This window comes from Orycteropus afer, unplaced genomic scaffold (assembly GCF_000298275.1).
Source record: "Orycteropus afer afer isolate SDZICR_OR568_19922 unplaced genomic scaffold, OryAfe1.0 scaffold00185, whole genome shotgun sequence".
NCBI classification, from domain to species: Eukaryota; Metazoa; Chordata; class Mammalia; order Tubulidentata; family Orycteropodidae; genus Orycteropus; species Orycteropus afer.
In genome coordinates this window covers 4,378,036-4,403,393 of record NW_006921772.1, presented here as the reverse complement: position 1 = coordinate 4,403,393, position 25,358 = coordinate 4,378,036, and the positions used below count along the sequence as shown (strand labels likewise).

Sequence of the window (25,358 nt, the reverse complement as noted above, 5' to 3'; positions counted from 1 at the left end):
TCCAAAAATGATATTGTTACACAACTTCAAGTCTGTCATTTCTACTAAGTCAGTATGATATATGAAAATGATAACTGATACATGCTGTTGTTGTTATGTGCCGTCGAGTAGGATCTGACTCACAGCTACCCCTCCTTGGGTTTCCGAGGCAGTATCACTACGGAAGTAGATTGCCCCATCTTCCTTCTGAGGAGTGACTGGTTGGTTTGAATCACCAGCCTTCTGGTTAGCAGTCAAGTGCCTTACGCACTACACTACTAGTCCTTGACATTGACTATATTTCTATTCTATTCTCCCCAGTTTTTATGTGGATATGTGTAGAAGTTCATGAAAATAAATGACTGAAAAAGGTTCATAAGGATGACCAAAGAGCCTCATTATTCTATAATAAAATCTCTTTGTTCACATGTTAGAAGAGAGAGAAGGAAAAAGGAAGGCAAAAGCTCTCAACATATGCACATTTGTGGTAGGATATGACATTCCTCAGTATTTTTAATAATGAATGATAATGATAATCTGGGAAAATAAATGACCAAAATATATTATTTAGACCCTGACAGAACAATCCAAAATTCTAGCAAATTGGTCTTTAAAAGCCCTACCATCCCTACTCCCAGAAAATAAATTAAAAATATATATTTGTTGCTTTTTACTATTATTTGTTGTTGTTGTTATGTGCCGTCGAGTAGGACCCGACTCATAGCGACCCCTCCTTGGGTTTCTGAGGTGGTATCACTATTATTTATCAACTCTTTAATCTCTATGAAATAAAAGTGTAAACATAAATGATAGCATTATCAAGAGAAAGGGGAAGAGAGAAAACATTATTAAGTCTTCTAATTTGGTACATGACACTTATAAATATTTATAAATAGTGTATAAATCAGTATATTCAAAATAATTTTGAAACATACAATTCTGTAGGTATCTTCTCAGATTTCATTGTATACTGTTAGATGAAATTGATTTATGCAGCTAAATTAACAGCATGGCAGTATTATAAAATGCAAAATCTCCAGATCTATTTCTTGATTTGCAATCCCCTGAGCTAGCAGTGTTTAGGAGAGTTGCAAGCATTCAAATATTTTAGCACTCCCATACTCAACAGCGATGTTGGAAACCATTTCTATGATGGCAGCTACAACACTTGGAACAGATGGATATTTGAAGAAGTTCACATGGTCTGAGGAACTGAGAAGTTCATAGTTACTTCAATATACAAAGTATAACAGAATCACTAACAAAAAATCATAAGCATAATTATAGGGAAATTAAATATTTTACAATTGATGAGTAATTGCAGTTTTAATTGATGAAAGAGCAAGATTATTTTAGAGACCTGAAGTCTCTTCTAATTATTCTTATGAACATAATAAGACAAAACAATAAAAAAAAATTTAGTATGCTAGATTATAAGAATGAAGATATTTTATATAGCTAAAGAAGAATTAAGTAAGATGGGTGGATTGCAGGATGTTTAAGGAATTATGGCTGAATATTTGGTTATATTTGTTTATTATGGTATTTGTGCTTGAGTGATGATAAAATTATTGCTGGTGAAGTATTTTACGATTCAAGAAATAAATTCCTCATAATAATATATAAGGCTTGCCTTACGTACAAACTTTATTATATTTTTATTTATAATTTTTTAAAAAAGGAAGTAAAACAGGCCCAAATACCGACTCTGCATTTAAGCTCACGGAATAATATTTGGCATAGTCTGTAAACAACAGACTGATATTTCACAGAAGTTCCCATCCAAGAAACCATTTTGTTATTAATAGTCTCTAGTGATAAAACTTCTTTATTCTTTAAAATAATTTTTTGGGGGATTTTAACAATTTGTACTTTTTTAATTAAAGAAATTATAGACATAATAAATAACTACATGACTATATTTAAACAATTAAGAAGGTATGGAGAAAAGTTAAATTCACCCTCAACTACTAATGCCTTACTCCTATCCATCAATTCCACTTCCTGCTGAAAAGGTTACCACTAATAATGGCTGTAAGCTTATATTATCAAACAATTTACTAGGACGTTACAAGTACATCTTTGTGTGTGTGTGTGTGTAACTGGGTATATTCACATCTGTATATAGTCACTTCGTTTTTTTTCTTAAATCTCAAACGGAATCAAAAAGTATGAATTCTTCTGACATGTCTATGTACTAACAGCCATATTTCATAGGTCTTGCCATGGTAGTATCTATATATCTACCTCATTTTTTTTTTTTAACAGCTACACTGTAACCACTTCACTACTGACAAATATATATATATATATATATATATATATTAATTTTTTGCCATTACAAATTTCACCCTACATAAGGATGGTGTGTGTGTATGTGTGTGTATTTCTGTACATGTATATTCCGCTAAGACAAATTTCTAGAACTTGAATGGCTAATTTCAGTTCATTTTCAAATTGATGTTTTTTTATTTAAAAACACTTCACATATTTTTCCCAAAATAATTCACACCAAGTAACTGAAGATGTTTTATTTTACCGTTTCTTTTCAAATATAATAAAAGTTCATGTTCTTCACCAGTGAGGTTTCTTACTTTATATTGAGTGGTAATGTGGTGACCATTCCACTTGAATTTCAAAGAATAACAATTATAAAATTATGCAAACTATTGAACTACTATCTCTTGATTAAATTAAACTTGATTATAAATATATATAGGACATACCTAACTTCATATTCTTTGATAGTAAATTTATTTTTCAAAAGCAATTATTTTTATCTGAAAGTGTATATAAATTCCTGTAGCCTTATGACACACATTAAACAACTTAAAAGCCCACTTCCATCAAGTCGATTCCAAGTCTAGCAACCATAGGATTGGTTTCAGCTGTGTTAAACAACTAAGAAAACCAAATAGTCACTAATCTAAAATCTCCATTGGAAAATATTATTGATTCTTAAATTGACAAGGAAAAATTACTAATATTCAGTAGCTCTCCTGAGATACTATTTTATACCCTAAAGAATTCATCAGGTCTGAGTAGTTTTATTAATTATTCTATTATTTGTGTTTATTTTACTAATGTTTAATTTAAATAGTAAAAATTATATGCATTAACTTTGCTGTCAAAATCATTCATATATCTGACTCTCAGCATAACCATTAACAATAGAAACAACCACATCAGTATTAACAAAACAACCAGGAATTTGAAAGAACATAAAGAGATCAGATTTTTAAAAGATGAAATGCTGAATTTTTTTTAGACAATGAGAATATTCCGTCAGTGTTGAAACAAAGACATATGTAACTAGCAGAAGAAAATCCGCAAAGTAAATGCAAATTTCTTATTTCATTTAATATTTTTATTCACTTCAGGAGATTGATGACTTACCTTACCAGGATCACAATCGGTTCCATCCATCGGTGGATCTAGTTTGGTTTTGCATTCTTTCTCACCTTCTACTTTACACCACAATCCTGTACAAATAACATGCTGAAACAAGAGAGCAATAACTAATAAGAGAGGGAATTGCATTTTTGAGGTTAAGTTCATAATTTTTGAGAAAGTTGTTTAGATAGAACAACAGATTATTTGAAGAAAATATGATGAAACTTTTAGCATTAACTTATAATTAAAACAGTGTATGACAGTGATGGAAAGATGACTAGATAAAAAACAAAATATCTCTTTAACAAAAGTAAATTCTACAATTTCTTTAAATAAAACACATGTGGCTTTGCAAGGTTCACTATAACATAATAAGCAAAACTAATTTTTCATGCCACATGACCAAGACTCCAAGAAAAGGCAATTGTGTCTGTAGTATGAATTTAGTACCTCCTGCTCTAAAACATATCCTCACTTAAGCTCTCTCTGCTTTATGCTTAAATTCCTTAGTTAGTACTGTATTACTGCATCACATAATTTTGGTCCTTGACACAACATAGTGACTCTTTGTGTGTACATTTCTGTAACTTGTTCTGAGTCATTTTTACCTCAGTGTAGATGAGCTTTAGATTTTCAGGATGCAGTTAACTTTCTATAGGGACAAGTTGAAAGAAACAAAAAAAAAAAAAAAAAAAAAAAAAAAAAAAAAAAAAAAAAAAATACTGCAATAAAGCAGAAGAGAAAAAGTGACAAAGAAGAGAACTTGGCGGAAGCTCAAGAAGACAGTGTCAGAAACCTAAGTACAGGTCTACTCGTAGCCAGTCCAGAGCCATACAGTCATACACATGCACACACATACACACACACACACAGAGAAGAGACAAGACACGATGAAACATTCTTTAAGACTTTCTATTTCTGTGGCATGATTGAAGTTTTACAGACACAAGCATATCATTAACAAACACATGGAAATCTAGAATCCATGAGGGTAATCTAAAGGTGATCAAGATATTTAATTTGAAGTGAAGATGACTGTATTACTATTTATCCAGATATAGGGCAAAGGTGAAAAACGTCTGTATGAGGGAAGAGAACAGGTCAGAAGAGACAGAAACAGTGGCAATGTGAATGATGTAGGAAAGGGTAAGAAGACCAGCGTGAGGGGAAAAAGCACATACGGAAGGAAGTAATGAAAAACAAAATGAAAAAGACAGAAGAAAAGGACCTTGAATTCCAGGGAATACCAAAGATTTTTATTTGTAGAAAAGAGAAAGCCACTTAGTAGTTTCCACAGGAAATTAATAAAGCAAAAAGACTATTTTAGAAGGCTTACTGTGGTGGTGATGGTCAAAATAGATTATAAAAGACAAGAAAACTAAGGTAAATTATAGCTTAAATCTGATACATTTAAGCTAATCTTTCAAACTGATTATAACTTTAACACTGAATTTACCACAAGTCCCAAAATATTTTTATCTTATTTTAAATTTATTTTTAAATTTAGAATTCTGAACTGTTTATAGATATATAAATTTAATAGTCAATGGAGAATACAACATTGAATCAAACTTATTTTATCTGGTGTCACTGATGTTTTTTCTGCTTCAAATCATTTCAAAGAAATATGTCTTGTCATTATTGGGATGTGTTTTAGCTCAGCTTATGTACTTTTATTTACATATACAATTTACCAAAAACTCATCTAAGAAATCATAGCTAAATCAAATCACTTTGAAATATTTTGGGAGCTCTGGTGGCTTAGTGCCTAAGGCATTTGACTGCTAACCAGAAAGCTGGCAGTTCAAACTCACCAGTCACTCCTTGGAAGGAAGATTGGAAAATCTACTTCTGTAGTGATACCACTTTGGAAACCCAAGGAGGGGTTGCTGTGAGTCAGATTTGACTATACAGCAGTGAGTTTGAAATATTTTTAGACTCTTAAAAATAAACAAACATCAATTGCTCATCATGTACTTTCTGGAAACATTTTATATTTCAATTAACTGAATTCTAAACTGATGATTTTAATTCAGGAAAATGTGTGGGTTTTTGTTTTGTTGGCTTTTTTTTTTTTTTTTTTTTGAATTGTTAGTTTTCTTCTTTTGTTATGGGCCTGTTAAATTTTCTACCTCAGTCGGGGTTAGTTTAATTAGGTCAAAATGCTGAATTTTCCATTAAAAAATAAACTTGCTCTAGTTACACTGAATAAAGCTTAGGTGTGTGTAACAAGAATAATTTTAGTCAAAGTCATTAGTTAATCAATGTATTCTGAACTAGAAAGAAAATCTTCTATAGTGTAGTTTTAAAATAATAGTTGCTTGTTGAAGAGTCTTGGTGGTCTAAATCCTGACCTTCCACTATTATCTGCTATTCAAAACAGCAGGTACTCTAATTGATTCCCACTGAGAGCATAAAAGCAAACTTGGCAGCTTTTCAAGATAAGCACAGCCACATAGAATAAATCTCCCATAGAAGAGATCTCATTTACCCTTAATGTTCTGCAGGCCTAGGAATCTTATGGTAAGTAAATCACAGCCTCATTCTTAGCAGTAACTCACTAATTCAGGAGTTCAAACTAAACTGTCAAAAGTAAGGCAAGAAAATGTTGAAGAAACAGTAAGGATTGTTTTAACCTTGACTGGTGGAATGTCTTAGACTTGTGATGTTACAGTAGTAAGCCATTCCTTCAGATAAGGAGCATTCAGCAATTTTGATGCAACAAAATACTCTTCAAATGTTCCACAAGTTAGAACTATGTATTATTGTTTCAAATTCATTGTTGAAACCATTTTTTTTTATATTCACTTAGATAAAAACTTAAAATATTCTGCATAAGACTCTACAACAGAAACATATAACTCAGCATTTCCTCACAAACTAATAAAAAAATAATACAACATTCCTTTTCCATTCCTTTATGAAAAGAGAAGGCATTAAAGTCATATAGTATGAATTCTGTATTTATTTCAAGTAGGCTTTGAAAATATTGACAAGAATATGCTATATATTTAATGGAAGGTTAATTGTCTAAGTATAAATGTCATGAAATTTACCTTTAAAGGTCCTATATCCATGTCTTTCTTTACAGCAATTAAAAAAAAAAAATCACTTGTATATACATAGAAGATTGAACAATCTACTTTGGTAGAGAAACCACCTCAGAAACCAAAGGAGGGGTCTCTATGAGGCGAATCTACTTGATGGCAGTGAGTTTGGTTTTGGTTTTATACATAGAAGTAAGAAGTAATTAATCCTTGGACATGTTGATTTTTCAGTGACATGTATAAGATTTGAAAATCTTGTTTCAATGACTTACCATGTGATGCAAATGTAATTCAGTCATGGAGTAATTTTTCAAAACTATTATTTTCTGAATATTATTAGGGACAGAGAGAGTTTAAGGAAGAGGAAGAAAGAAAAAAAGAATAGAAAATGCTCAAAAGAAAAAATAAAAAGCTGAAATCGTGTTCTTTGTAAATACTAATAAAAATAAAAGTTAAACAAAAAAAACAGAAGGCAAAAAATAAATATAATCAGAAATATAAATATTCCAAATATTGTAGAGTTTTATTTTTTAAGTAGGAAGACATTATTAACAACTTTTCCTCACTTAACTTGACAATGTATATGAAGTATAAAAATATTAGGAAATTAAAACTTACTCAGATGGACCTAGAAGAAATATAAAAGCTGAACAGTTCTACAGCCATGTCAAAGTTAAGATTGTTAAAAAAAAAAAAAAAAAAAAAAACTTCCCATAAGGAATATACATGGTTTATAAACTAAAACTTATTCAGTAAATTTTTATTGTGAACTTACACACATTCTCTACAGAAAACAAATAGAGGAAACTCTTCTAAATTCACTCTAAGATACTAGACATGGATTTAAAAAAAAAAAAGAAAAAGAAATTAGTGACCCACCTCATTAATTAGCTTAGCTTTAATATCATAAACAAATACTAACAGACTGAAGCTAACAAATATAAAGTAAATACAATACACTATGATCAAGCTGTGCTTATCATAGGAATAAAAGATTGGCTTATTATTAAGAATTTGGTTAATGTAATCAACTACCTCAATAACTTAAAAATCTATGTTATATATATACATATATGGATACAAAGTATACAATATACTTTTTAATACTGATTCATTTAAAAAAATAATCCTAGTAAAAGAGTAAATTTATTTATAATTAAAACACATCTATGAAAAATGTCCAGCAAACATCATAATAAACACTGAAATGTTGAAAGTTTCTTTTAAGACTAGGAACATGAAAAAGATGTCTTTTTGGCACTATTGTAAGGAAGTGAATACATGGTATATTCAAACTGAAAACCTGAAAAAAATAACTGTCAATCTGGATTCCTGAACTCAGCTAAATTTTCATTCAAGACTGAATGTTAAATAAAGATTCTTTCAAGGAAACAAAAACTGAGCATTTACCACCCACAGATTCACCCAAAAGGAACTTCTACATGATATACTTCAAGAAGAAGAAATATGATCTAGAAGGAAGGTCTGAAAGGCAGAAGGTTTGAAAAGTAAAAGAATAATAAGGATGAAAAAAAACCTGCTGCCATGGAGTCAGGTCTGACTCATAGCAACCCCTCCTTGGGTTTCTGAGGCAGTATCACTATAGAAGTAGATTGCCCAACCTTCCTTCCAGGGAGTGGTTGGTGGGTTTTAACCACCAGCCTTCTGGTTAGCAGTCAGATCCCTTAGGCACTATGCCACCAGAGCTCCCAATAAGGACCAGGGTAAGTCTAAATAAACATTGAGTACACAAAGCAAAAATAATTAGATTTTAGCCATTAATTTGTAAACTTTTTTCATGCAAAGAAATGCTAGAAATGTTGCTCATTTGTATTTTAGAAACTATATCCCTTAACAGAGAATATTTGCCCACTGCCAGTTAAGTTGTTTGATGTGTTCTCTTTCACCTCCCCTACTTCACATACTTCAACACCGTTAGTGGTACAAGTTGAGTAATAAGTATGGGAAGGAAAATCTATAGCCAAAACATGAACCTATGAGCTGAAAAGGAATATTTATAATAGCACACATCAGGAAGAAACACTTAATTGTTTGCACTACCAAGGGATTATATTACTTATTACCCACTGCTATTGAGTTCACTGTGACTCATAGCAACACCCATTGGGTTTTCAAGGTGGTAGCATAGTGCCTAAGGCACTTGACTACTAACCAGAAGGCTGGCGGTTCAAATCCACCGGCCTCTCCTCATAAGGAAGGTTGGGCAATCCTACTTCTGTAGTGATACTGCCTCACAAACCCAAGGAGGGGTTGCTGTGAGTCTGGTCCGACTTGACGGCACATAACAACAACAACAACAACAACAACAACAACAACAACAACAACAACAACAACAAATCTTACAGAACTAGATTGCCCCGTCTTCCTTCCACGGAGCATTTCATGGGTTTGAACCGCCAACCTTCTGGTTAACAGTCAAATGCCTTAGGCACTATGCCACCAGAGCTCCATAAGGAGCTAATTAGGGAAAGACAAATAAAACACAAATAAAAACCACAATGAAATATCACTTCACACCACTAAAATGGCTATGATTTTTTAAAAAAAGAAAACAGTATTGGTGAGGATGTGGAGAAACTGGAATCCTCATTCATTGATGGTGGAATTGTAAAATTGTATAGTCACTGTGGACAAGAGTTTGGCAATTCCTCAAAAAGTTAAATATAGAATTGCCATATGACCCAGTGTTCTGGTTACCTAGTGCCACTCTGACAGAAATATAACACAAATGGGATGGCCTTAATAAACAGGAATTTATTCTCTTATAGTTTGGAGGCTTTAAGTCCGAGTTCAAAGTACCAGGCTCTAGGAGCTGGGTGAAAGCCCCTCTGCCTTGGGTTTCAGCTCTGCTTCCTGCTCCCAGCCCACTGGAGCTAGAGATTTTCTTCACTCAGACAGCTGTTGGCTACTGAGGCTGCCAGACCCAAGACTGACAAGTAAAATGGCACAGTCCTGATGTTACCAAACCACATGCAGGTCATTAATTCAAGTCCATTGTAAGTCCCAAAGTTGGCAGAGCATGGTAGGCTACTGAACAACAACAAGGCTATATGCAGGGTCCAAGCATGCCATAAACTAGAGATCATTCACCAAGGCATCTGCTTATATACAGGAAGCAGACCACATTCCCTAAGGCAGCTACTCAGCTGCTCACAGTAGATTCCATCATTGAGTTGATTACCAGTGTCATCATGGGGAATCCTACATCCAGCTGCCCAGCCACTCAACCAGGCCTAGCCAAGATGTCACACAAACTGAACTACCACACCCAGCAATAGCACACTTTGGGAGCTCTGGTAGTATAGTGCCTAAGGCACTTGACTGCTAGCTGGAAGGCTGTCAGTTCAAACCCACCAGTCACTCCTCGGAAGGAAGGTTGGGCAATCTACTTCAGTAGTGATACTGCCTCAGAAACCCAAGAAGGGGTCACTATGAGTCAGGTCCGACTCAATGGCACATAACAAAAACAACAGCGACATCCAAAAAAACACAATACACATTCTTTTTCAATGTACATGGATCATTCTTCAGAATAGACCATACATTAGGCCACAAAACAAGCCTTAATGCATTTTAAACATTGAAATACTACAAAGCATCCTCTCACATCACAACACTATAAAATTAGAGATCAATAATAGGAAGATTAGGGAAAAAAATACATAAAGACTGAATAACAGCCTGCTCAAGAACCTAGTGGGTAATAAAAGAAATAGAATATGAAAAACAAAATAATAAAGGACAAGGGACACTGTATACAAAGTTAATACAGACACAACTCATTATTTACAACTATAAAGGAATTATCATCTAGAACACAGGAAGAACTGCAAATCAGTAAGAAAAATAGAAAATTGAAAAACAGATAATTTAAACAGGTAGGGACTTAAAAAGAATGAGGACCTATGTCAATAAGCTGGATTGTCTTATCAAATAAAGTGTCCTTAAACTCATGATATGTACCCATGGATTGTGTAGGATAAAGGTCCTAAGATTAAGATGAAGCTTTGATTATATCACAGAACAGACAGAGTCAATGCTCAGTGGTTTTACCCACTATAACTTAATTGTCTTTATAGAAAGAAAGATCTTTAAAATCTGTACCTTATCCAATCTTGATATAATTTATCAATGATGCTGTTTTATATGCCCAAAGCACTACTAGCCATCAAGGACTGCTTTTTAATTCCAAATTCCTGTTGCCTTTAGAATTCACAATGCCAAATCACAGACACTGTGCCCTCTGGAATTCCTCATAAGGTACCTCATTGTCAATGCCAATTAGCTTATTGGAGCACATGAGAGGATTTAGAAAGTTCTAAATGTTTTGATGTCAAGTAGATCTAAGAGAAAGTAAACTGGACATTTCCATGTTCATATCATTCAATTATACTAGAAAGTTTTCTACATAATTTATATGCAACTCACAATGTTCCTGGTCCAAAAACAAAGACAGAACCTTAAGTGTCCTGGATCTCTTCCATTTTTATCACACTTGCTTCCTACTCATAATTGTTGTGGTTGTTATGTGCCGTCAAGTCAGATCCGACTCATAGCAACCCCGCCTTGGGTTTCTGAGGCAGTATCACGATGGAAGTAGATTGCCCCATCTTCCTTCCAAGGAGTGGCTGGTGGGTTTGAACTGCCAGCCCTCTGGTTAGCAGTCAAGTGCCTTAGGCATGTTTCTACTGTTCCTAGGAAGCATATCTCCATATCTCTGTATTCTAAGCCAGGATATGTAATTGCAGATGCCGATTATAAGGACTTGATACGATTGAAGCTGGTTCAGCCACAAGATGCCAGATGCTGCCGAGGCAGCAACTGCTTAGGACTGAGGATTAAAGTCATCTAAGAATTTAACATGTACATATTAATGCAGAAGAGCCAGCTGTTATTTCTGGGATCAAGATATTGCACAAGATTTGCACAGTTGTGGCTTCAAAAGTTTTGCAGATGTAAGTTGTTTATTCTAAATTTATAGAATTAAGTAGATCAACATGTATACAATGTTGGGAGTCCTTTTGGCTGTTTCAGTTGCTGTCTAGTCCTTAGAGCTTCTGTGTAAATATTGTTTACAAGTCTGGAAGGACAATATCTAATTCAGATGCTATGGAGCAATTGCCATTGGCGGATTCAAATTTATATTGTTTCTAAGATTCTACCAGAAAAATGATTTTGAACTCTTGCTCCATAGAGCGTGATACTTATTTACAGGAATACCTCAAAGATATTGTAGGTTCAGTTGCAGGGCACTGCAATAAAGTAAATGTCACAATAAAGTGAGTCACACCATTTTTTTTGTTTCCTAGTATATATAAAAATAATGTTTACACCATAGTATAGTCATTAAGTGTGCGATAGCATTACAAAAAGTTTTAAATATTGTGAGAATCACAAAAATGTAACACAGAGATACGAAATGAAGTGAGTATGTGCTGCGGGAAAATGTTTCTGATAGACTTGCTCAGTGCAAGGTTGCCAAAAACTTTCAATTTATGAAAAAGTCAGTATTTACAAAGTGCAATAAAGCAAGGTGCAATAAAATGAGGTATGCCTTGTAATTGATTAGAAACAAAATGATCACAAGATGTCTAACTCATATGTAAGTTCAAAACATAAGCTATCTGCCCTGATTGGTTGGCTCTCTTTTATAAAAAAATAATTGTTATTTGGGTGAAAGTTTACAGTGCAAATTGGTTTTCCATTCAACAATTCATACACATTTTATTCTGTGCCATTGACTACAATATCCACAATGTAATAGAACTCTTTTCATGTCCTTCACATGTTTACCATTTTCCTTTGTCCTTCTTTCCTATGCCTTCCTATCACCTGAGGAGCTCTGGTAGTATAGTGCCTAAGGCACTTGACTGCTAACCAGAAGGCTGGCGGTTCAAACCCACCAGCCACTCCTCGGAAGGAAGATGGGGCAATCTACTTCCGTAGTGATACTGCCTCGGAAACCCAAGGAGGGGTCGCTATAAGTCGGGTCCGACTCGACGGCACATAACAACAACAACAACAACCTGTCTTCTGAGATTTATCCCTGGGAAAATGCTGTGCCCTTTTAATTTTGTATGGTTTATTGTTCTAATGAGTATGTACTTCTCTGGTGTTATTTTGGATTGGCTTTAATAAAGTCATTACATTATTATTTGAGGTTATTGTCACATGTGTGAGAATATTTACATTTGTGAAAGTTAGAATCATCACTCCATCATTCAATTGATTCATTTATTTATTTCAGAAATATTTATTGAGCACTCTTTTAGGCGCTAGAAATATGGTGAAAAGGGACTCACCAAATCTCTGATGTCATGGAGCTTACCTTCTACATTTATTTTGTATAAAACCTAGATGGCAGATTGGCAGGTATGGTGACTCCACATAGATCCATTTGAAAGTATATATGTATAGCTCAATAATCTCACATGCATGTGAAAGCTGGACAGTGAATAAGGAAAACCAACGAAGAATTGATGCCTTTGAATTGTGGTGTTGGTGAAGAATACTGAAAATACCATGGACTGCCAAAAGAATGAACAAATCAGTCCTGGAAGAAGTATAGCTGGAATGTTTCTTAGAAATGAGAATGACCAAACTTTGTCTTTCATACTTTGGTTATGTTGCCAGAAGGGACTAGTCCCTAGAGAAGGATATAATGCCAGTTATAGTAGAGAGTCAGTGAAAAAGGGAAAGACTCTCAAGGAGATGGATTGAAGAGTGGCTGCAATGATGGGCTCAACCATAGCAAAAATTGTGAGGATAGTGCAGGGCCATGGACTGTTTCGTTCTGTTGAACAGAGTTGCTGTAAGTCAGTGCTGACTCAACAGCACATGTAGGCTTGACAAAAGAACTCTTCAGTCTTCTACATTTATAGCTATTTCATCTCAGGAATTTCAAGATTGTTTCAAGTAATAGTGTGCCAAACCTTTTAAGGTAATTTTATTCTACTTGTCTTCAGCTTTTTGCACAGCAGATCACTTCCTCTTTGCAAATGTCTTTGCTTAATCTCCAGGATCTTTTTCTTGGTTCTTTTCTTATCTCACCAGACATCTCCAGAGTTGTTTGTCGCTTTCCCCTCATCTGCCCAGCCTCCACATAATGTAGTGACCTAGGTCTCAGTCCATGGAAAGTATTTGGAACTCAATACATATTCGTCAAATCAATATAAGTATTACCTTTTATAGCTCTATCTATCTACCTACCTACCCACCTATCTATCTATCTATCTATCTATCTATATCATCTCTATCTATATATCTACCTGGCTCCTACATTTTGCATGCTGTACTGATTTGGGACCAGAATGATGACTTTCAAGGGCAGTTTTTGAGTACTATTTTAGAATCACAGAAGCCCAGTCTCTTTGCTCTAAGAAAAGCTTTGTATGATAATGTAGTACCACTTCTTATTCAATAAAAGTGTGGCTTAGAAAGAAAAAGAGTGCAACTAAGGTTACACAGCTAATGAGAGGCAGAACCACTGTTAAGGCCAACTTTCCCACCTCTCAAGTCAGTGAGCTCAAATCAAACTCAACCTGGAGGCACTGTTTTCCTGAGCCTGTCCAATCCTGCACTTTCTGGTATTATTATTATTATTTTTTAAATTTACCTGGATAAATAATACAAAATTGTTTATAAATGTAACTTAAAAAAATTGGTAATGATATTATAAATAAAAATGTCACTTATACATAAAATTTTAGGAAAAAAATGAGAAAATTTCTAGATATTTAAAGCCTACAATAAGGCAATATCTCAGGAAATTGAAAAACATAGATTTAAACACCCCAAAATAAACAGCTATATTTTCAGACATAGGAAAAAAAGTAGTGCAGGTGTGTTAGCGTGAAATAACCACATAAGTAAAATAAATCACCTAGAATAATAAAGGAAACTAAGATTGTTGTTAAACTCTATAGTCTGTGTACTGTAGCAGATAAAATGAATTCAGTTTAAATACAGGGACTGACCTAAGATTTTCTCTATACAGAAGACAATATATAAAGAAGACTGGATTCTGTAGGAGATAGTAAAGCATAATGGTTACAATGTCCTCCTCCTTGGATGTACAGAGATCTGTGTTGGCATCTGGCACTTCCTCTTAAGTATATGAACTTTGACATGCTATTTAACTTCTCTAGGCCTGAATTTGTTATTTGAGTGATTACTATGACAAATATTAATATAAGAATTATATTATAAACAAGTAATTGAACATATTTTTGTTGTTGTTAGGTGCTGTTGAGTTGTCTCTGACTCATAGTGACCCTATGCACAGCAGAACGAAACATCGCCCCGTCCTGAGCCAGCTCCATGATTCTTGTTATACTTGAGCCCATTGCTGCTGCCACCATGTCAATCCATCTCGTTGAGGGCCTTCCTCTCTTTCGTTGGCCCTCCACCTTACCAAGCATGACATCCTTCTCCAGGGAATGGTCCCTTCTGACAACATGACCAAAGTATGTGAGACGAAGTCTGACCATTATCGCCTCCGAGGAGCATTCTGGTTGCACTTCCTCTATGACAGACCTGTTAGTTCTTTTAACAGTCATTCAATGTAATATGATATAAACATACAATCTAATATATATTTTAGAGTTTAAAATTATAGAACATTGTTGTTGTTAAGTGCTGTCCAGTCAGCTCTGACCCTATGGCTCTGCCAGCCTCACAATCCTCAATATACATGAATCCATTGTTGCAGCAACACTGTCAATCCATCTCGTTGAGGGCCTTCCTCTTTTTTGTTGACAATCCACTTTACCAAGCATGATATCCTTCTCCAAGGAATGGTCCCTTCTGACAAAATGACCAAAGTAGGTGAGACGAGGTCTGGTCATTCTCACTTCCAAGTAGCATTCTGGCTGCACATCTTCCAGGAAACATTTGTTAGTTCTTTTTGCAGTCCTTGGTACCTTCAGTATTCTTGGCAAACACCATAACTCAAAAGCATCAACTCTTCTTTGGTGTTCCTTATTCATTGCCAAGCTCTAACATGCATATGAGGTGATTCAAAATACAATGGCTTGGGTTAGTCACACCTTAGTCTTCAAAAAGACTTTTTTTTCTTCAGCACTTGAAAAAGGTCTTTGGCAGCAGATTTTCCCAGTGCAATATGTTGTCTAATATCTTGGCTGCTGTTTCCATTGGTGTTGACTGTGGATCCAAGTAATAAGAAATCTTTGACAAGTTCAATTGTTTTTCTATTTATTGTGATGCTGCTTATTGGTGGAGCTGTGAGGATTGTTGTTTTCTTTATGCTGAGATGTAATCCATACTGTAGACTGTAGTCCTTAATCTTCACCAGTAAGGGCTCCAAATGATCCTCACATTCAGCAAGCAAAGTTGTGTCATCTGCATATTGCAGGTGGTTAATGAGTCTTCCATCAATCCTGATGCTGCATTCTTCTTCAGCTTCTCGGATTATTTGATCAGCATACAGATTGAATTAAGTATGGTGAAATGATACAGCCTAGAGGCACTCTCTTCCTGATTGTAGACCATGCAATATCCCCTTGTTCTGTTCGAATGACAGCCTCTGGGTACAAGTTCCTTGTGAGCACAATTAAGTGTTGTGGAATTCCCATTCTTCTCAATTTTATCTGCAAATTGTTATGATCCACACAATCAAATGCTTCTGCATAGTCAATAAAACACAAGTAAACATCTTTCTGGTATTCGTTCCTATCAGCTAAGATCCATCTGAACTCAGCAATGATATCCCTCATTCTATGTCTTCTTCTGAATCCAGCTTGCATTTCTGGAAGTTCTCTGTCAATATACTGCTGCAAACGTTTTTTATTAATCTTCAGCAAGATTTTACTTGCATGTGATATTAATGATATTGTTCGATAATTTCCACATTCTGTGGGATAACCTCTCTTTGGAATAGGTACAAATATGAATCTCTTCCTGTCAGTTGGCCATGTAGCTGTCTTCCAGATTTCTTGCCACAGATGAGTGAGTACCTCCAGCACAACATCCATTTGTTGAAACATCTCAATGGCTATTCCATCAATTCCTGGAGCCTTGTTCTTCACCAATTCCTTCAGCACAGCTTTGCTTCTTCCTTCAAAATCATTGGTTCTTGATCATACGCCACTTCCTGAAATGGATGAACAATGACCAATTCTTTTTGGTACAGTGACTCTGTATTCCTTCAATCTTCTTTTTATGCTTCCTGCATCAATCAATATCTTTCCATAGAATCTTTCAACATAGCAACTTGAGGCTTGAATTTTTTCTTCAGTTCTTTTCAGCTTGAGAAATGCCAAGCGTGTTCTTTCCTTTTAGTTTTTTAACTCTAGATCATTGCATATTTCATTATAATAATTGATTTTGCCTTCTCGAGCTGCTCCTTGAAATCTTCTGTTCAACTCTTTTCTCTTGTCATTTCTTTCTTCCATTTGCTTCCATCTCTATTCAAGGTAATTTTCAGAGTCTCTTCTGGCATTCAATTTTGTCTTTTCTTAATTTTCTATCTTTTTAATGACCTTTTGCTTTCTTCATGGATGATGTTCTTGATGTCATCCCACAATTCTTCTGGTTTTCAGTCACTGGTGTTCAATGCATCAAATCTATTCTTTAGATGGTCTCTAAATTCAGGTCAGGAGGGATATAATCAAGGTCATATTTTGGCTCTTGTGGACTTCTTTTAATCATCTTCAGCTTCAACTTGAACTTGCAAATGAACGATTGATGGTCTGTTCCATAGTCAGATCCTGGCTTTGTTTTGGCTGAAGATATTGAGCTTCTCCATCTCCTCTTTCCACAGATGTAGTCTATCTGCTTTCTGTGTACTCCATCTGGTGAAGTCCACATGTATACCCATTGTTTATCTTGTTGAAAAAAGGTGTTTGCAATGAATAAATCATTGGTCTTACAGAGTTCTATCATGTGATCTTCCAGTGTTATTTCTATCACCAAGGCCATATTTTTCAACTATCAGTGATGCTTTTTGTTTTCAACTTTTGCATTCCAATCACTGGCGATAATCAACACATCTTGACTGCATGTTTGGTCAATTTCAGACTACAGAAGTTGGTAAAAATCTTCAATTTCCTCATCTTTGGCTTTGGTGGTTGGTGAATAAATTTGAATAATAGTTGTATTAACTGCTCTTCTTTGGAGGTGTATGGATCTTATCCTATTGCTGACAGAATTGTACTTCAGGATAGATGTTGAAACATTCTTTTTGACAATGAATGCCACACCATTTGTCTTCAATTTGCCATTGCCAGCATAGTACATCATATGGTTGTCTGATTCAAAATGGCCAAAAGCCGTCCATTTAAACTCACTAATGCCTAGTATATCTACTTCATGTATTCCATTTCATTTTTGTTAACTTCCAATTTTCCTAGATTCATATTTCATACATTCCATGTTCTGAATATTAACAGATGTTTGCAGCTGTTTCTTCTCATTTTGAGATGTGCCACTTCAGCAAATGGAGGGCCCCAAAGCTCCATCCACATCAATAAGTTTGGCTCTACTCTGAGGAGGCAGCTCTTCCCCAGTCACATTTTGAGTGCCTTCTGACCTGAAGAGCTCATCTTCTGGCAGTATATTGAACAATGTTTCAGGGCTATTCATAAAGTTTTCCAGTAATATATCACAGTGTTTCACAGCTATTCATAAGGTTTTCACTGGCCAATTCTTTGAGAAGTGGATGGCCCCTTCCTTTTTCCAAGTCAGTCTTAGTCTGGAAGCTCTGCTGAAACCTGTCCACCATGGGTGACTCTGCTGGTATCTGACATACCAGTGGCATAGCCTCCAGCCTCACAGCAATACACAAGCGACCACACTAGAATAACCTAACATATTAGTGGTAGAAATTATAGAATAGCATAGTAAAATTTAACTAACTCTAATAGGATATAAGAGTAAATTTTTACAAAGCTTTTTAAAACAGTGTTTATAGAAAAGAATCTTTTCCAAAATCATATTTGGGGCTAGTCACTTGCTGATTTTTCTAACACTTGAGGTATTTTACAAAGCCTGAAAAATTACCATTTCTCAGGTCAATCAATATGGTACACTATAACTATCTGCTATGCAATATTATCATAGTAACCACAGAAACCCTTCTGTGTTTCCCAAAGCAATAGAAATAAATAGTAAGCCAGTATTAGTTTCAGCACATAAAAGTTTTTGCCCACAAATTCAGCCATATCTATATCGAACATTAATTTTAACATATACCAAGACATAAGATTATAAAACATTTTTTAGCTGTCTAAAGGCCCAGCTTTGAGAGTAAATGAAATTATTAAATGATATGGGAAGAGTATCAGGGGCAGATCATACAGGCCCAAACTGACTACTGTCATAATTATCACACACAATGATGAGCTCCAAGTGTCTGAGACTTTGCCATAGATGTATGCTTGGGGATCAAGTCATAATCATATACCCACATCATTCTCTTTTGAGCCTCACTTTGCCAAATGAGTATTACAGACTATACATCATTATTTCACACTCCATATTTTTGCAACTCTAGTTCATTCATATATTAATTCACTTTAATCATAAGTCAAATATTCAGTGAGTGCCTACTATGTGCCAGTCACTATGCTAGATGCTAGAAAAATTGTCTCTGTCCTCATGGATCTTACATACTAATGCAGGAGATAGCTAATAACCAAATGATATACAAGCATGTGAATAACTGTTTTGATAAGAATTACAAAGCAAAGAAAGCATGAGATGTGTTGCAATACCATATGGTCTTTTCCTTATAACAAATATTATCTGTGCTGCCAATTATCCAAAACAGCATGATACTCAACAAAGCCAGACTCCTGTCAAGACAATCATGGAAACTTAGGTACAGTGAAAGACATTTCAGGAATAACTGACCAATTTATTCTAAGCATGACTTCCTTCTATTCCTGAAATAGAAAAATGTGCATATGTTGGGAAGGAGTAGGGAGATCAAGATGGGAAGGTAGTGGATGGCCAGGAGGAGGAGGGGAAAAAAAAAGAAAGATGAAAGGGTAAATAGAGTTAAAATTCTAACATCAACTGAGAAGTTCCTTTTGCTCCATCCTTTAGATTTTATAGACCTGGAACAATTGGCCTTTTCAGTAATTATCAACTCTCTGAACAGTGATACATACACATCATAAATTTACCTTTTTTGCCATCATAAATTTATCTTTTTCCCATAGTACAACTATTTAGACAATGTATTCTCTAATTTTCTTTAAAATGTATTTGTTAAATTTTATTTTCAGGATTGTAAAATATAGTTATTTTGCTACAACTACATTTTTTGTATTATCTTTTTGCAGAGTTACCATTTAAGAAAGTAGGAGCTTTCAAATAGAAGCACTGAATCTGCATGATATGAATTTGTTGTTGTTAGGTGCCATCGAGTCATTTCTGACTCATAGCGACCCCATGCACAGCAGAATGAAACACTGCCATCCCACGCCAGCTCCATGATCCCTGCTATACTTGAGCCCATCATCGCAGCCACTGTGTCAATCCATCTCGTTGAAGGCCTCCCCTCTTTCGTCGACCCTCCACCAGATTTCAGTGCCATTTTCTAAACAGAAATTGCTAGGTCATGTCATACTGACTTTGATTAAATACCCACATTTTATATCTATCACTTCTAACAGGTAAATGAAAAAAATACAGAAAACTATGCTTAGGAAAAAAAAAAAACTTTCTTCTGGGATTGGGATACTTTTAATCCATTAACACTAAAATGAGGTTATTCCCTTCTTTCAATCAATAACTGTTAAATACTTCTAAACAACAACATGAACATACTTTTAAAAAAAAAAATCCCACCTGGGCATGACCCTTACCTGCATCTCTTGACAAAAGGAAGCCAACGGCCCAAAGAGAATCTGACATTGCTCATCAGCAGTGTATGTCATCCCTGGAAGCTTGGAGGGGACCATCACAGAATTGACACTCTGGGGATTAGTTTGTAGCAAGCAGTTACTAGCCTTTGACCTGGCAATATACAGATCATTGTAAAATTCTGAATTTAATATAAAAAGCTATTATGATTAGTTAGAATATCAACAGGGAATATTTTTAAAATACGTTTTAAAATATTGTCTTACTTTTATTTGTAAGCTGTTCTATTGAATGGTTGAGGAATTTATTCACTAGATAAGAATCATTTGTAATTATTTAAGAAGAATAAAAAAAAATTATGTTTAAGTTAACAAATTTTTTTACTTTAGGTTTTCATATGGATTAGTCTACATAACCATGTGAAGTCAGTATTATTTATACATTTTTGATCAAGAAGCAGCAGAGTAATGTGTCCAAATGTAAATGTGTGAAGGTAAGAAAATAACTGTACCTGAGGATTTAAAGATTGTATGCAAAGCATTCTCGGGTATTAATAGTAAGGATATTTTTGCACTTAACACTGATTTGTATTACAGCTCTTATTTCTGAAGTGACATTTGAACAGAGTTTAGATTCATATGAAGACAGTCATATATCATATGTGTTCCTTAGGAATTCATTCAGACTCACTGAAGGGCTACTGACACAACAAAGTGTTATGTTAAAAAATATCACATGCTCTCAGTGTTGTTCTCTAGATTATCAAGACAAAGATAGAATATATTGTACATTATTTCAGGATGGAATTACAGTAACATAATGAGCATCATATTTTAGTAGATTTTAATACCTTTCTCACAAGAAAAACAGGCTTCTGGATTAAAATGGTATGAAAAAAATGCATAGAGTTTACCTCTGCAGTGAAATTAACTAGCTAGGTGGTTGCATATTCTTATTTAATTAGACTTTGAGCTACTTAAGCATCTCTCTCTCGCTCTCTAATTCCATTGCATATCATGTACTGTTTCAGGTTTGATTATTTACCACCAAAGGAATACTAAAGAACAAGTGCTACAAAACGAAAATTAGAGCAATAGTGATACTTTTCACTTCTGCAGCTAGGCAGAAGCTAGGTATGACAAGCATTGAAGGTGGTAAAGGAGTTTGGGGACTCCTATAACCCACCAGCCACTCCTCAGAAGGAAGATGGGGCTATCTACTTCCGTAATGATACTGCCAGGGAAAGCCAAGGAGGGGTCGCTATGAGTCTGGTCCGACTCAACAGCACATAACAACAACAACAACAACAACATAATGGTAAAACTTATTTCTTAATGAAAAAAAAAAGATTAACAGGTTAGAAGGACATAGGGAAGGATGGAGGTTTTGTTAAATAGCTTTCTTGTGATAACAGGTATGTTCTCTGGTGAGCAATGAGAATATTTCCATTGGGAGATACCGATAAGGCATTTAAATACAGTGAGATATTGTTTTTTGTATCATTACAGTAGTTTTTCAACCTAACAAATCATTTTGTTTATCCTTTTATTTGGAAAATATGGAAACTGAGAAGCAAATGAGTTAAAAAAAAAAGTGTCCTAATCTACACCATGATTCAATAGAAGAGCCAAAATTGGAAATCAAGTGCTTTGATTCCTTTTCATTCCTTGTGCCCTTTGCAATCCACCACATTGCCTGTCCAGACACACTAAAAACATTCACAATGAAACAATAACAAGTGACCTCAAGTACCTGAGAAATCTTTCCAAATCTTCCTTGCTACACCGGGACCATGAAACATCACCAAGATTCTGTCCTTTAATCCATTCACCAGACATGATATGAAGACCATCAGCACATGATGGGTGATCATTGTCATGATTAATGCCCATGCTGATTCAGAATATAATTAAGATAAAAAAAATATGCATTAAGTATTATATTTTTTAAACATTTCATAATTGCAATTAAAGAACAGTAAAAACAATTAAAATAATGGGGTAAAAATTATTTTTGGAGTTTAAACTTACAGCTTAATTTATTTTTTAATTTTGTTACACCACATTAAAGATAAATATTTTTATGTAATAGAAAATACTTTCTCCATCTACCTGCAAAATGACATGTTTAGGTCACCGATATCAATATATTTTTCACATAGTTCTACGTATAAAGCACAGAAATAGTAAATTTTTATTCAAGTACAATTAGATTCTTGCTCTGTCCTGAAGTTTCTTTAGTCACACCTTTTATCAAATCTGAACCCATGCTAAATTGTACTATCTTACTATTTATTACCAATTTATTTCATTAGACCATTTTCAGCTACCTCATATAACACCAACTGTTCCTGGGAACCCAACAACATTCTTGACTATCAAACGCTTTCTGGTGAAACCCAAATCTGTTTCTTGAGACTAGAACTCTATTCTAAAACTCTCACATCTCCATATAAATGTTTCAGAAGCATCTTAATGCAGCATGCCTAAAATCTGCACTCGTCATTTTCTCTTTCAAACCTGTTCCCGCTTCTATTTTCTTTCTCTCTTGCTCTTTCCTATGTCTTTGCTATCTACTCTGTGTGGCAAGTCAAGAATGTCCTAGTTGGCATTTATTCCTGCTCTCCCAAATTATTACCCAAGTTCTTTTATTTACTAAATGTTGGGGGGGGGGCACAAACAGAGGGTTCTCAGAGGAAAGCCCTGGTTGATCAGCTTCCAAATGACCACAGCCTTGAAAATCCTATGAGCACAATTCTACTCAGCTACCTATGGGGTCTCCATAAGGAAGAATCGACTAGGCAGCAACTGGTTTGCTTTGTTCCTTTTGGATCAGTGGCAAGCCTGGACAATTTTACTTTCTAAACATTTCTCTCCACTGTCACTTCATATGTTCTTTCTATTCCAACTGTTACTATTAAAAAGGATTATATAACATTTAAACCTCTTGCTTTGAGCTGACTCTGACTCATGGTGAACCTCGTGTATACAAGAGCAGAATTGTAAAAAAAATGCCTGATTTTTCAGAAGTAGGTTGCCAGGTGTTTCTTCCACAGCAGCCCTGGGTAGCTGGAAACCTCAACCTTGTAGTGAGCAACTAAGCACATTAACCATTTGGCCCACCCAGGTACTTCCTATAATACTTAGCCTTGACTATTATTATGGCATTCTACTTGGTTGTATCTCCAGTCTTCACCGATTCTTCCCACCCCATTCCTCTACTTCTCATTCCCCTGCCCCATACTCTGCTTCCAGTGAGATATATTTAAAACACATTCCTCTGTCATTTTCCAGCTCTTTAAGATCGTACATAACCCTTTCACCTTCTTCCATGTCATTTATTCTGTGTTCTCTTCAGCAATACCAAATGACTTGCAATTTCCCAAATATTGTTTCTTTTTCTCTTATAATTAATACATTTTTTTTAGCATTTGATATGTTACATATTATATAAATGGCTTTATAAACTTGAGTTACATCATCCACTAAAGTAGGAACTATTATAAGACCCATTTTGTTGATGAGAAATAAAGTAATTTCCACAAGATTATACAGTGAGCAAGTGGTGATATTTGAACTGAAGTGGATGGCTGTAGAACTTATGCAATTAACCATTACACATTCTGCATATGAATTTCCATTAGGCTGCCCTCCCGCCTCCAGCCAAAGTGCCTTTCCTTCAACTTCTTTGGATGAATTATATTTGATCCATCAAGATAAATATATGCTATCTCAAGGAAGTTTTATTTTGCTAAACTCCACCTTGCTTTACATGTTCTTCTGTTTTTCCCACCATAAGATTCTGTGCACAGCACTATTATAGCATTTTCCACATTGCCTTATACATTTTTATTTTTAGCTAACTCTCCAAGGTCTTAATGAAAGGAATATATTCCTCTAAGAGGCTGACATAGAGGAATCACACTTTAAAAACCCATGTTGAAATGGTGAACCAAGCCATCGTGTGGAAGTGCTTCTAGTCAGTAAAAATTTTATATAATTTCCAAGGAACTTTCATAATGTAGCCATTAAAAACAATTATTTGTAAGTGAACGATAATAGTGAAGAAGCAGAAAGAAGTAAGTTTGTTTCTGTATATGCTAACTTGAGATGATGGCAGCATAGTCACATATTCCCTTTTCTCATTTTGTAATAGTTTAGATAATAAATAAAATTGCCTTTCATAATAAAGAATCCTGAATGACAAGAATATCTACATTATATTTTTAAATAATAAATTAAAGGTACCTTTATAGAACTTGCTAAAGGAAATCACAAGTAGATGACCCGTCTTTTCCCAAACCAAAACAAAAATTTTCAAACTAAAATATTCCATTTTCAGTATGATAAACTAAAGACTTAAAACAAGATTACTACCATTAAATACAATTTTAAAAGGAGAAAACAATATGGATGGGATAAACTAATGAATGAGCACCAATTATATCACTATGTCTGGTAACATTGATAAGTAAGAAAATTTTGGTCTAATAAAACTAAAAATATATTTTTCAATATCACTTTTCACCTTTAGTATTAGAAAAATTGATCTATAAGGGAAATAAAACTTATCTTTGATATTCTAATTGATGGTCTTCAAATGTGGTCTGAATCAACATATATTTGGATAATGATTGACAAAATAGGAAGATAAATATTTTTCATACTTTGAAGATGAAAAGGAGAAGCAAGAGATGATATGGAGTAGAAATGGAGTAGTTTAATTTGTAGCACACTGGGAGGTAGATTAGAAAGCTTTTAGAATTAAGGAAAGAATTCAGCTATGTTTCCCTTACTCAAGTGCCTAGAGGTAAGTTAAATAATAATAAATAAATGAGTAAATGTGCCTTAGTTTCCTCATTTGTTAAATGCATATAATTATGCTTTCCTGATTCATTTGTTGTGAGGATCAAATGAGAATGATGTAAAATGCCTGCTACAATACTTGAAATATAGTAAACGCAACAAAAAAAACTGTGTGGAGTCAGATCTGACTCATAGCCACCCCTCCTTGGGTTTCTGAGGCGGTATCACTATGGAAGTAGATTGCCCAACCTTCCTTCTGAGGAGTGGCTGGTGGGATTGAACCACC

At 34.6% G+C, this 25,358-nt stretch overlaps 1 protein-coding gene across 1 annotated transcript in view; it reads right to left on the bottom strand.

Moving 5' to 3' along the window:
- Positions 1–25,358, bottom strand: part of ADAMTS19 (ADAM metallopeptidase with thrombospondin type 1 motif 19) — a 511,689-nt gene that overhangs the window by 170,303 nt on the left and 316,028 nt on the right. Inside the window, exons 9-11 of the mRNA XM_007947461.2 lie at positions 22,020–22,160; positions 20,270–20,420; positions 3,376–3,477 (exon numbers count right to left, since the gene is read on the bottom strand). Of these exons, the coding sequence (XP_007945652.1) occupies positions 3,376–3,477; positions 20,270–20,420; positions 22,020–22,160 (394 nt within the window). The remainder of the gene's footprint in view (positions 1–3,375; positions 3,478–20,269; positions 20,421–22,019; positions 22,161–25,358) is intronic.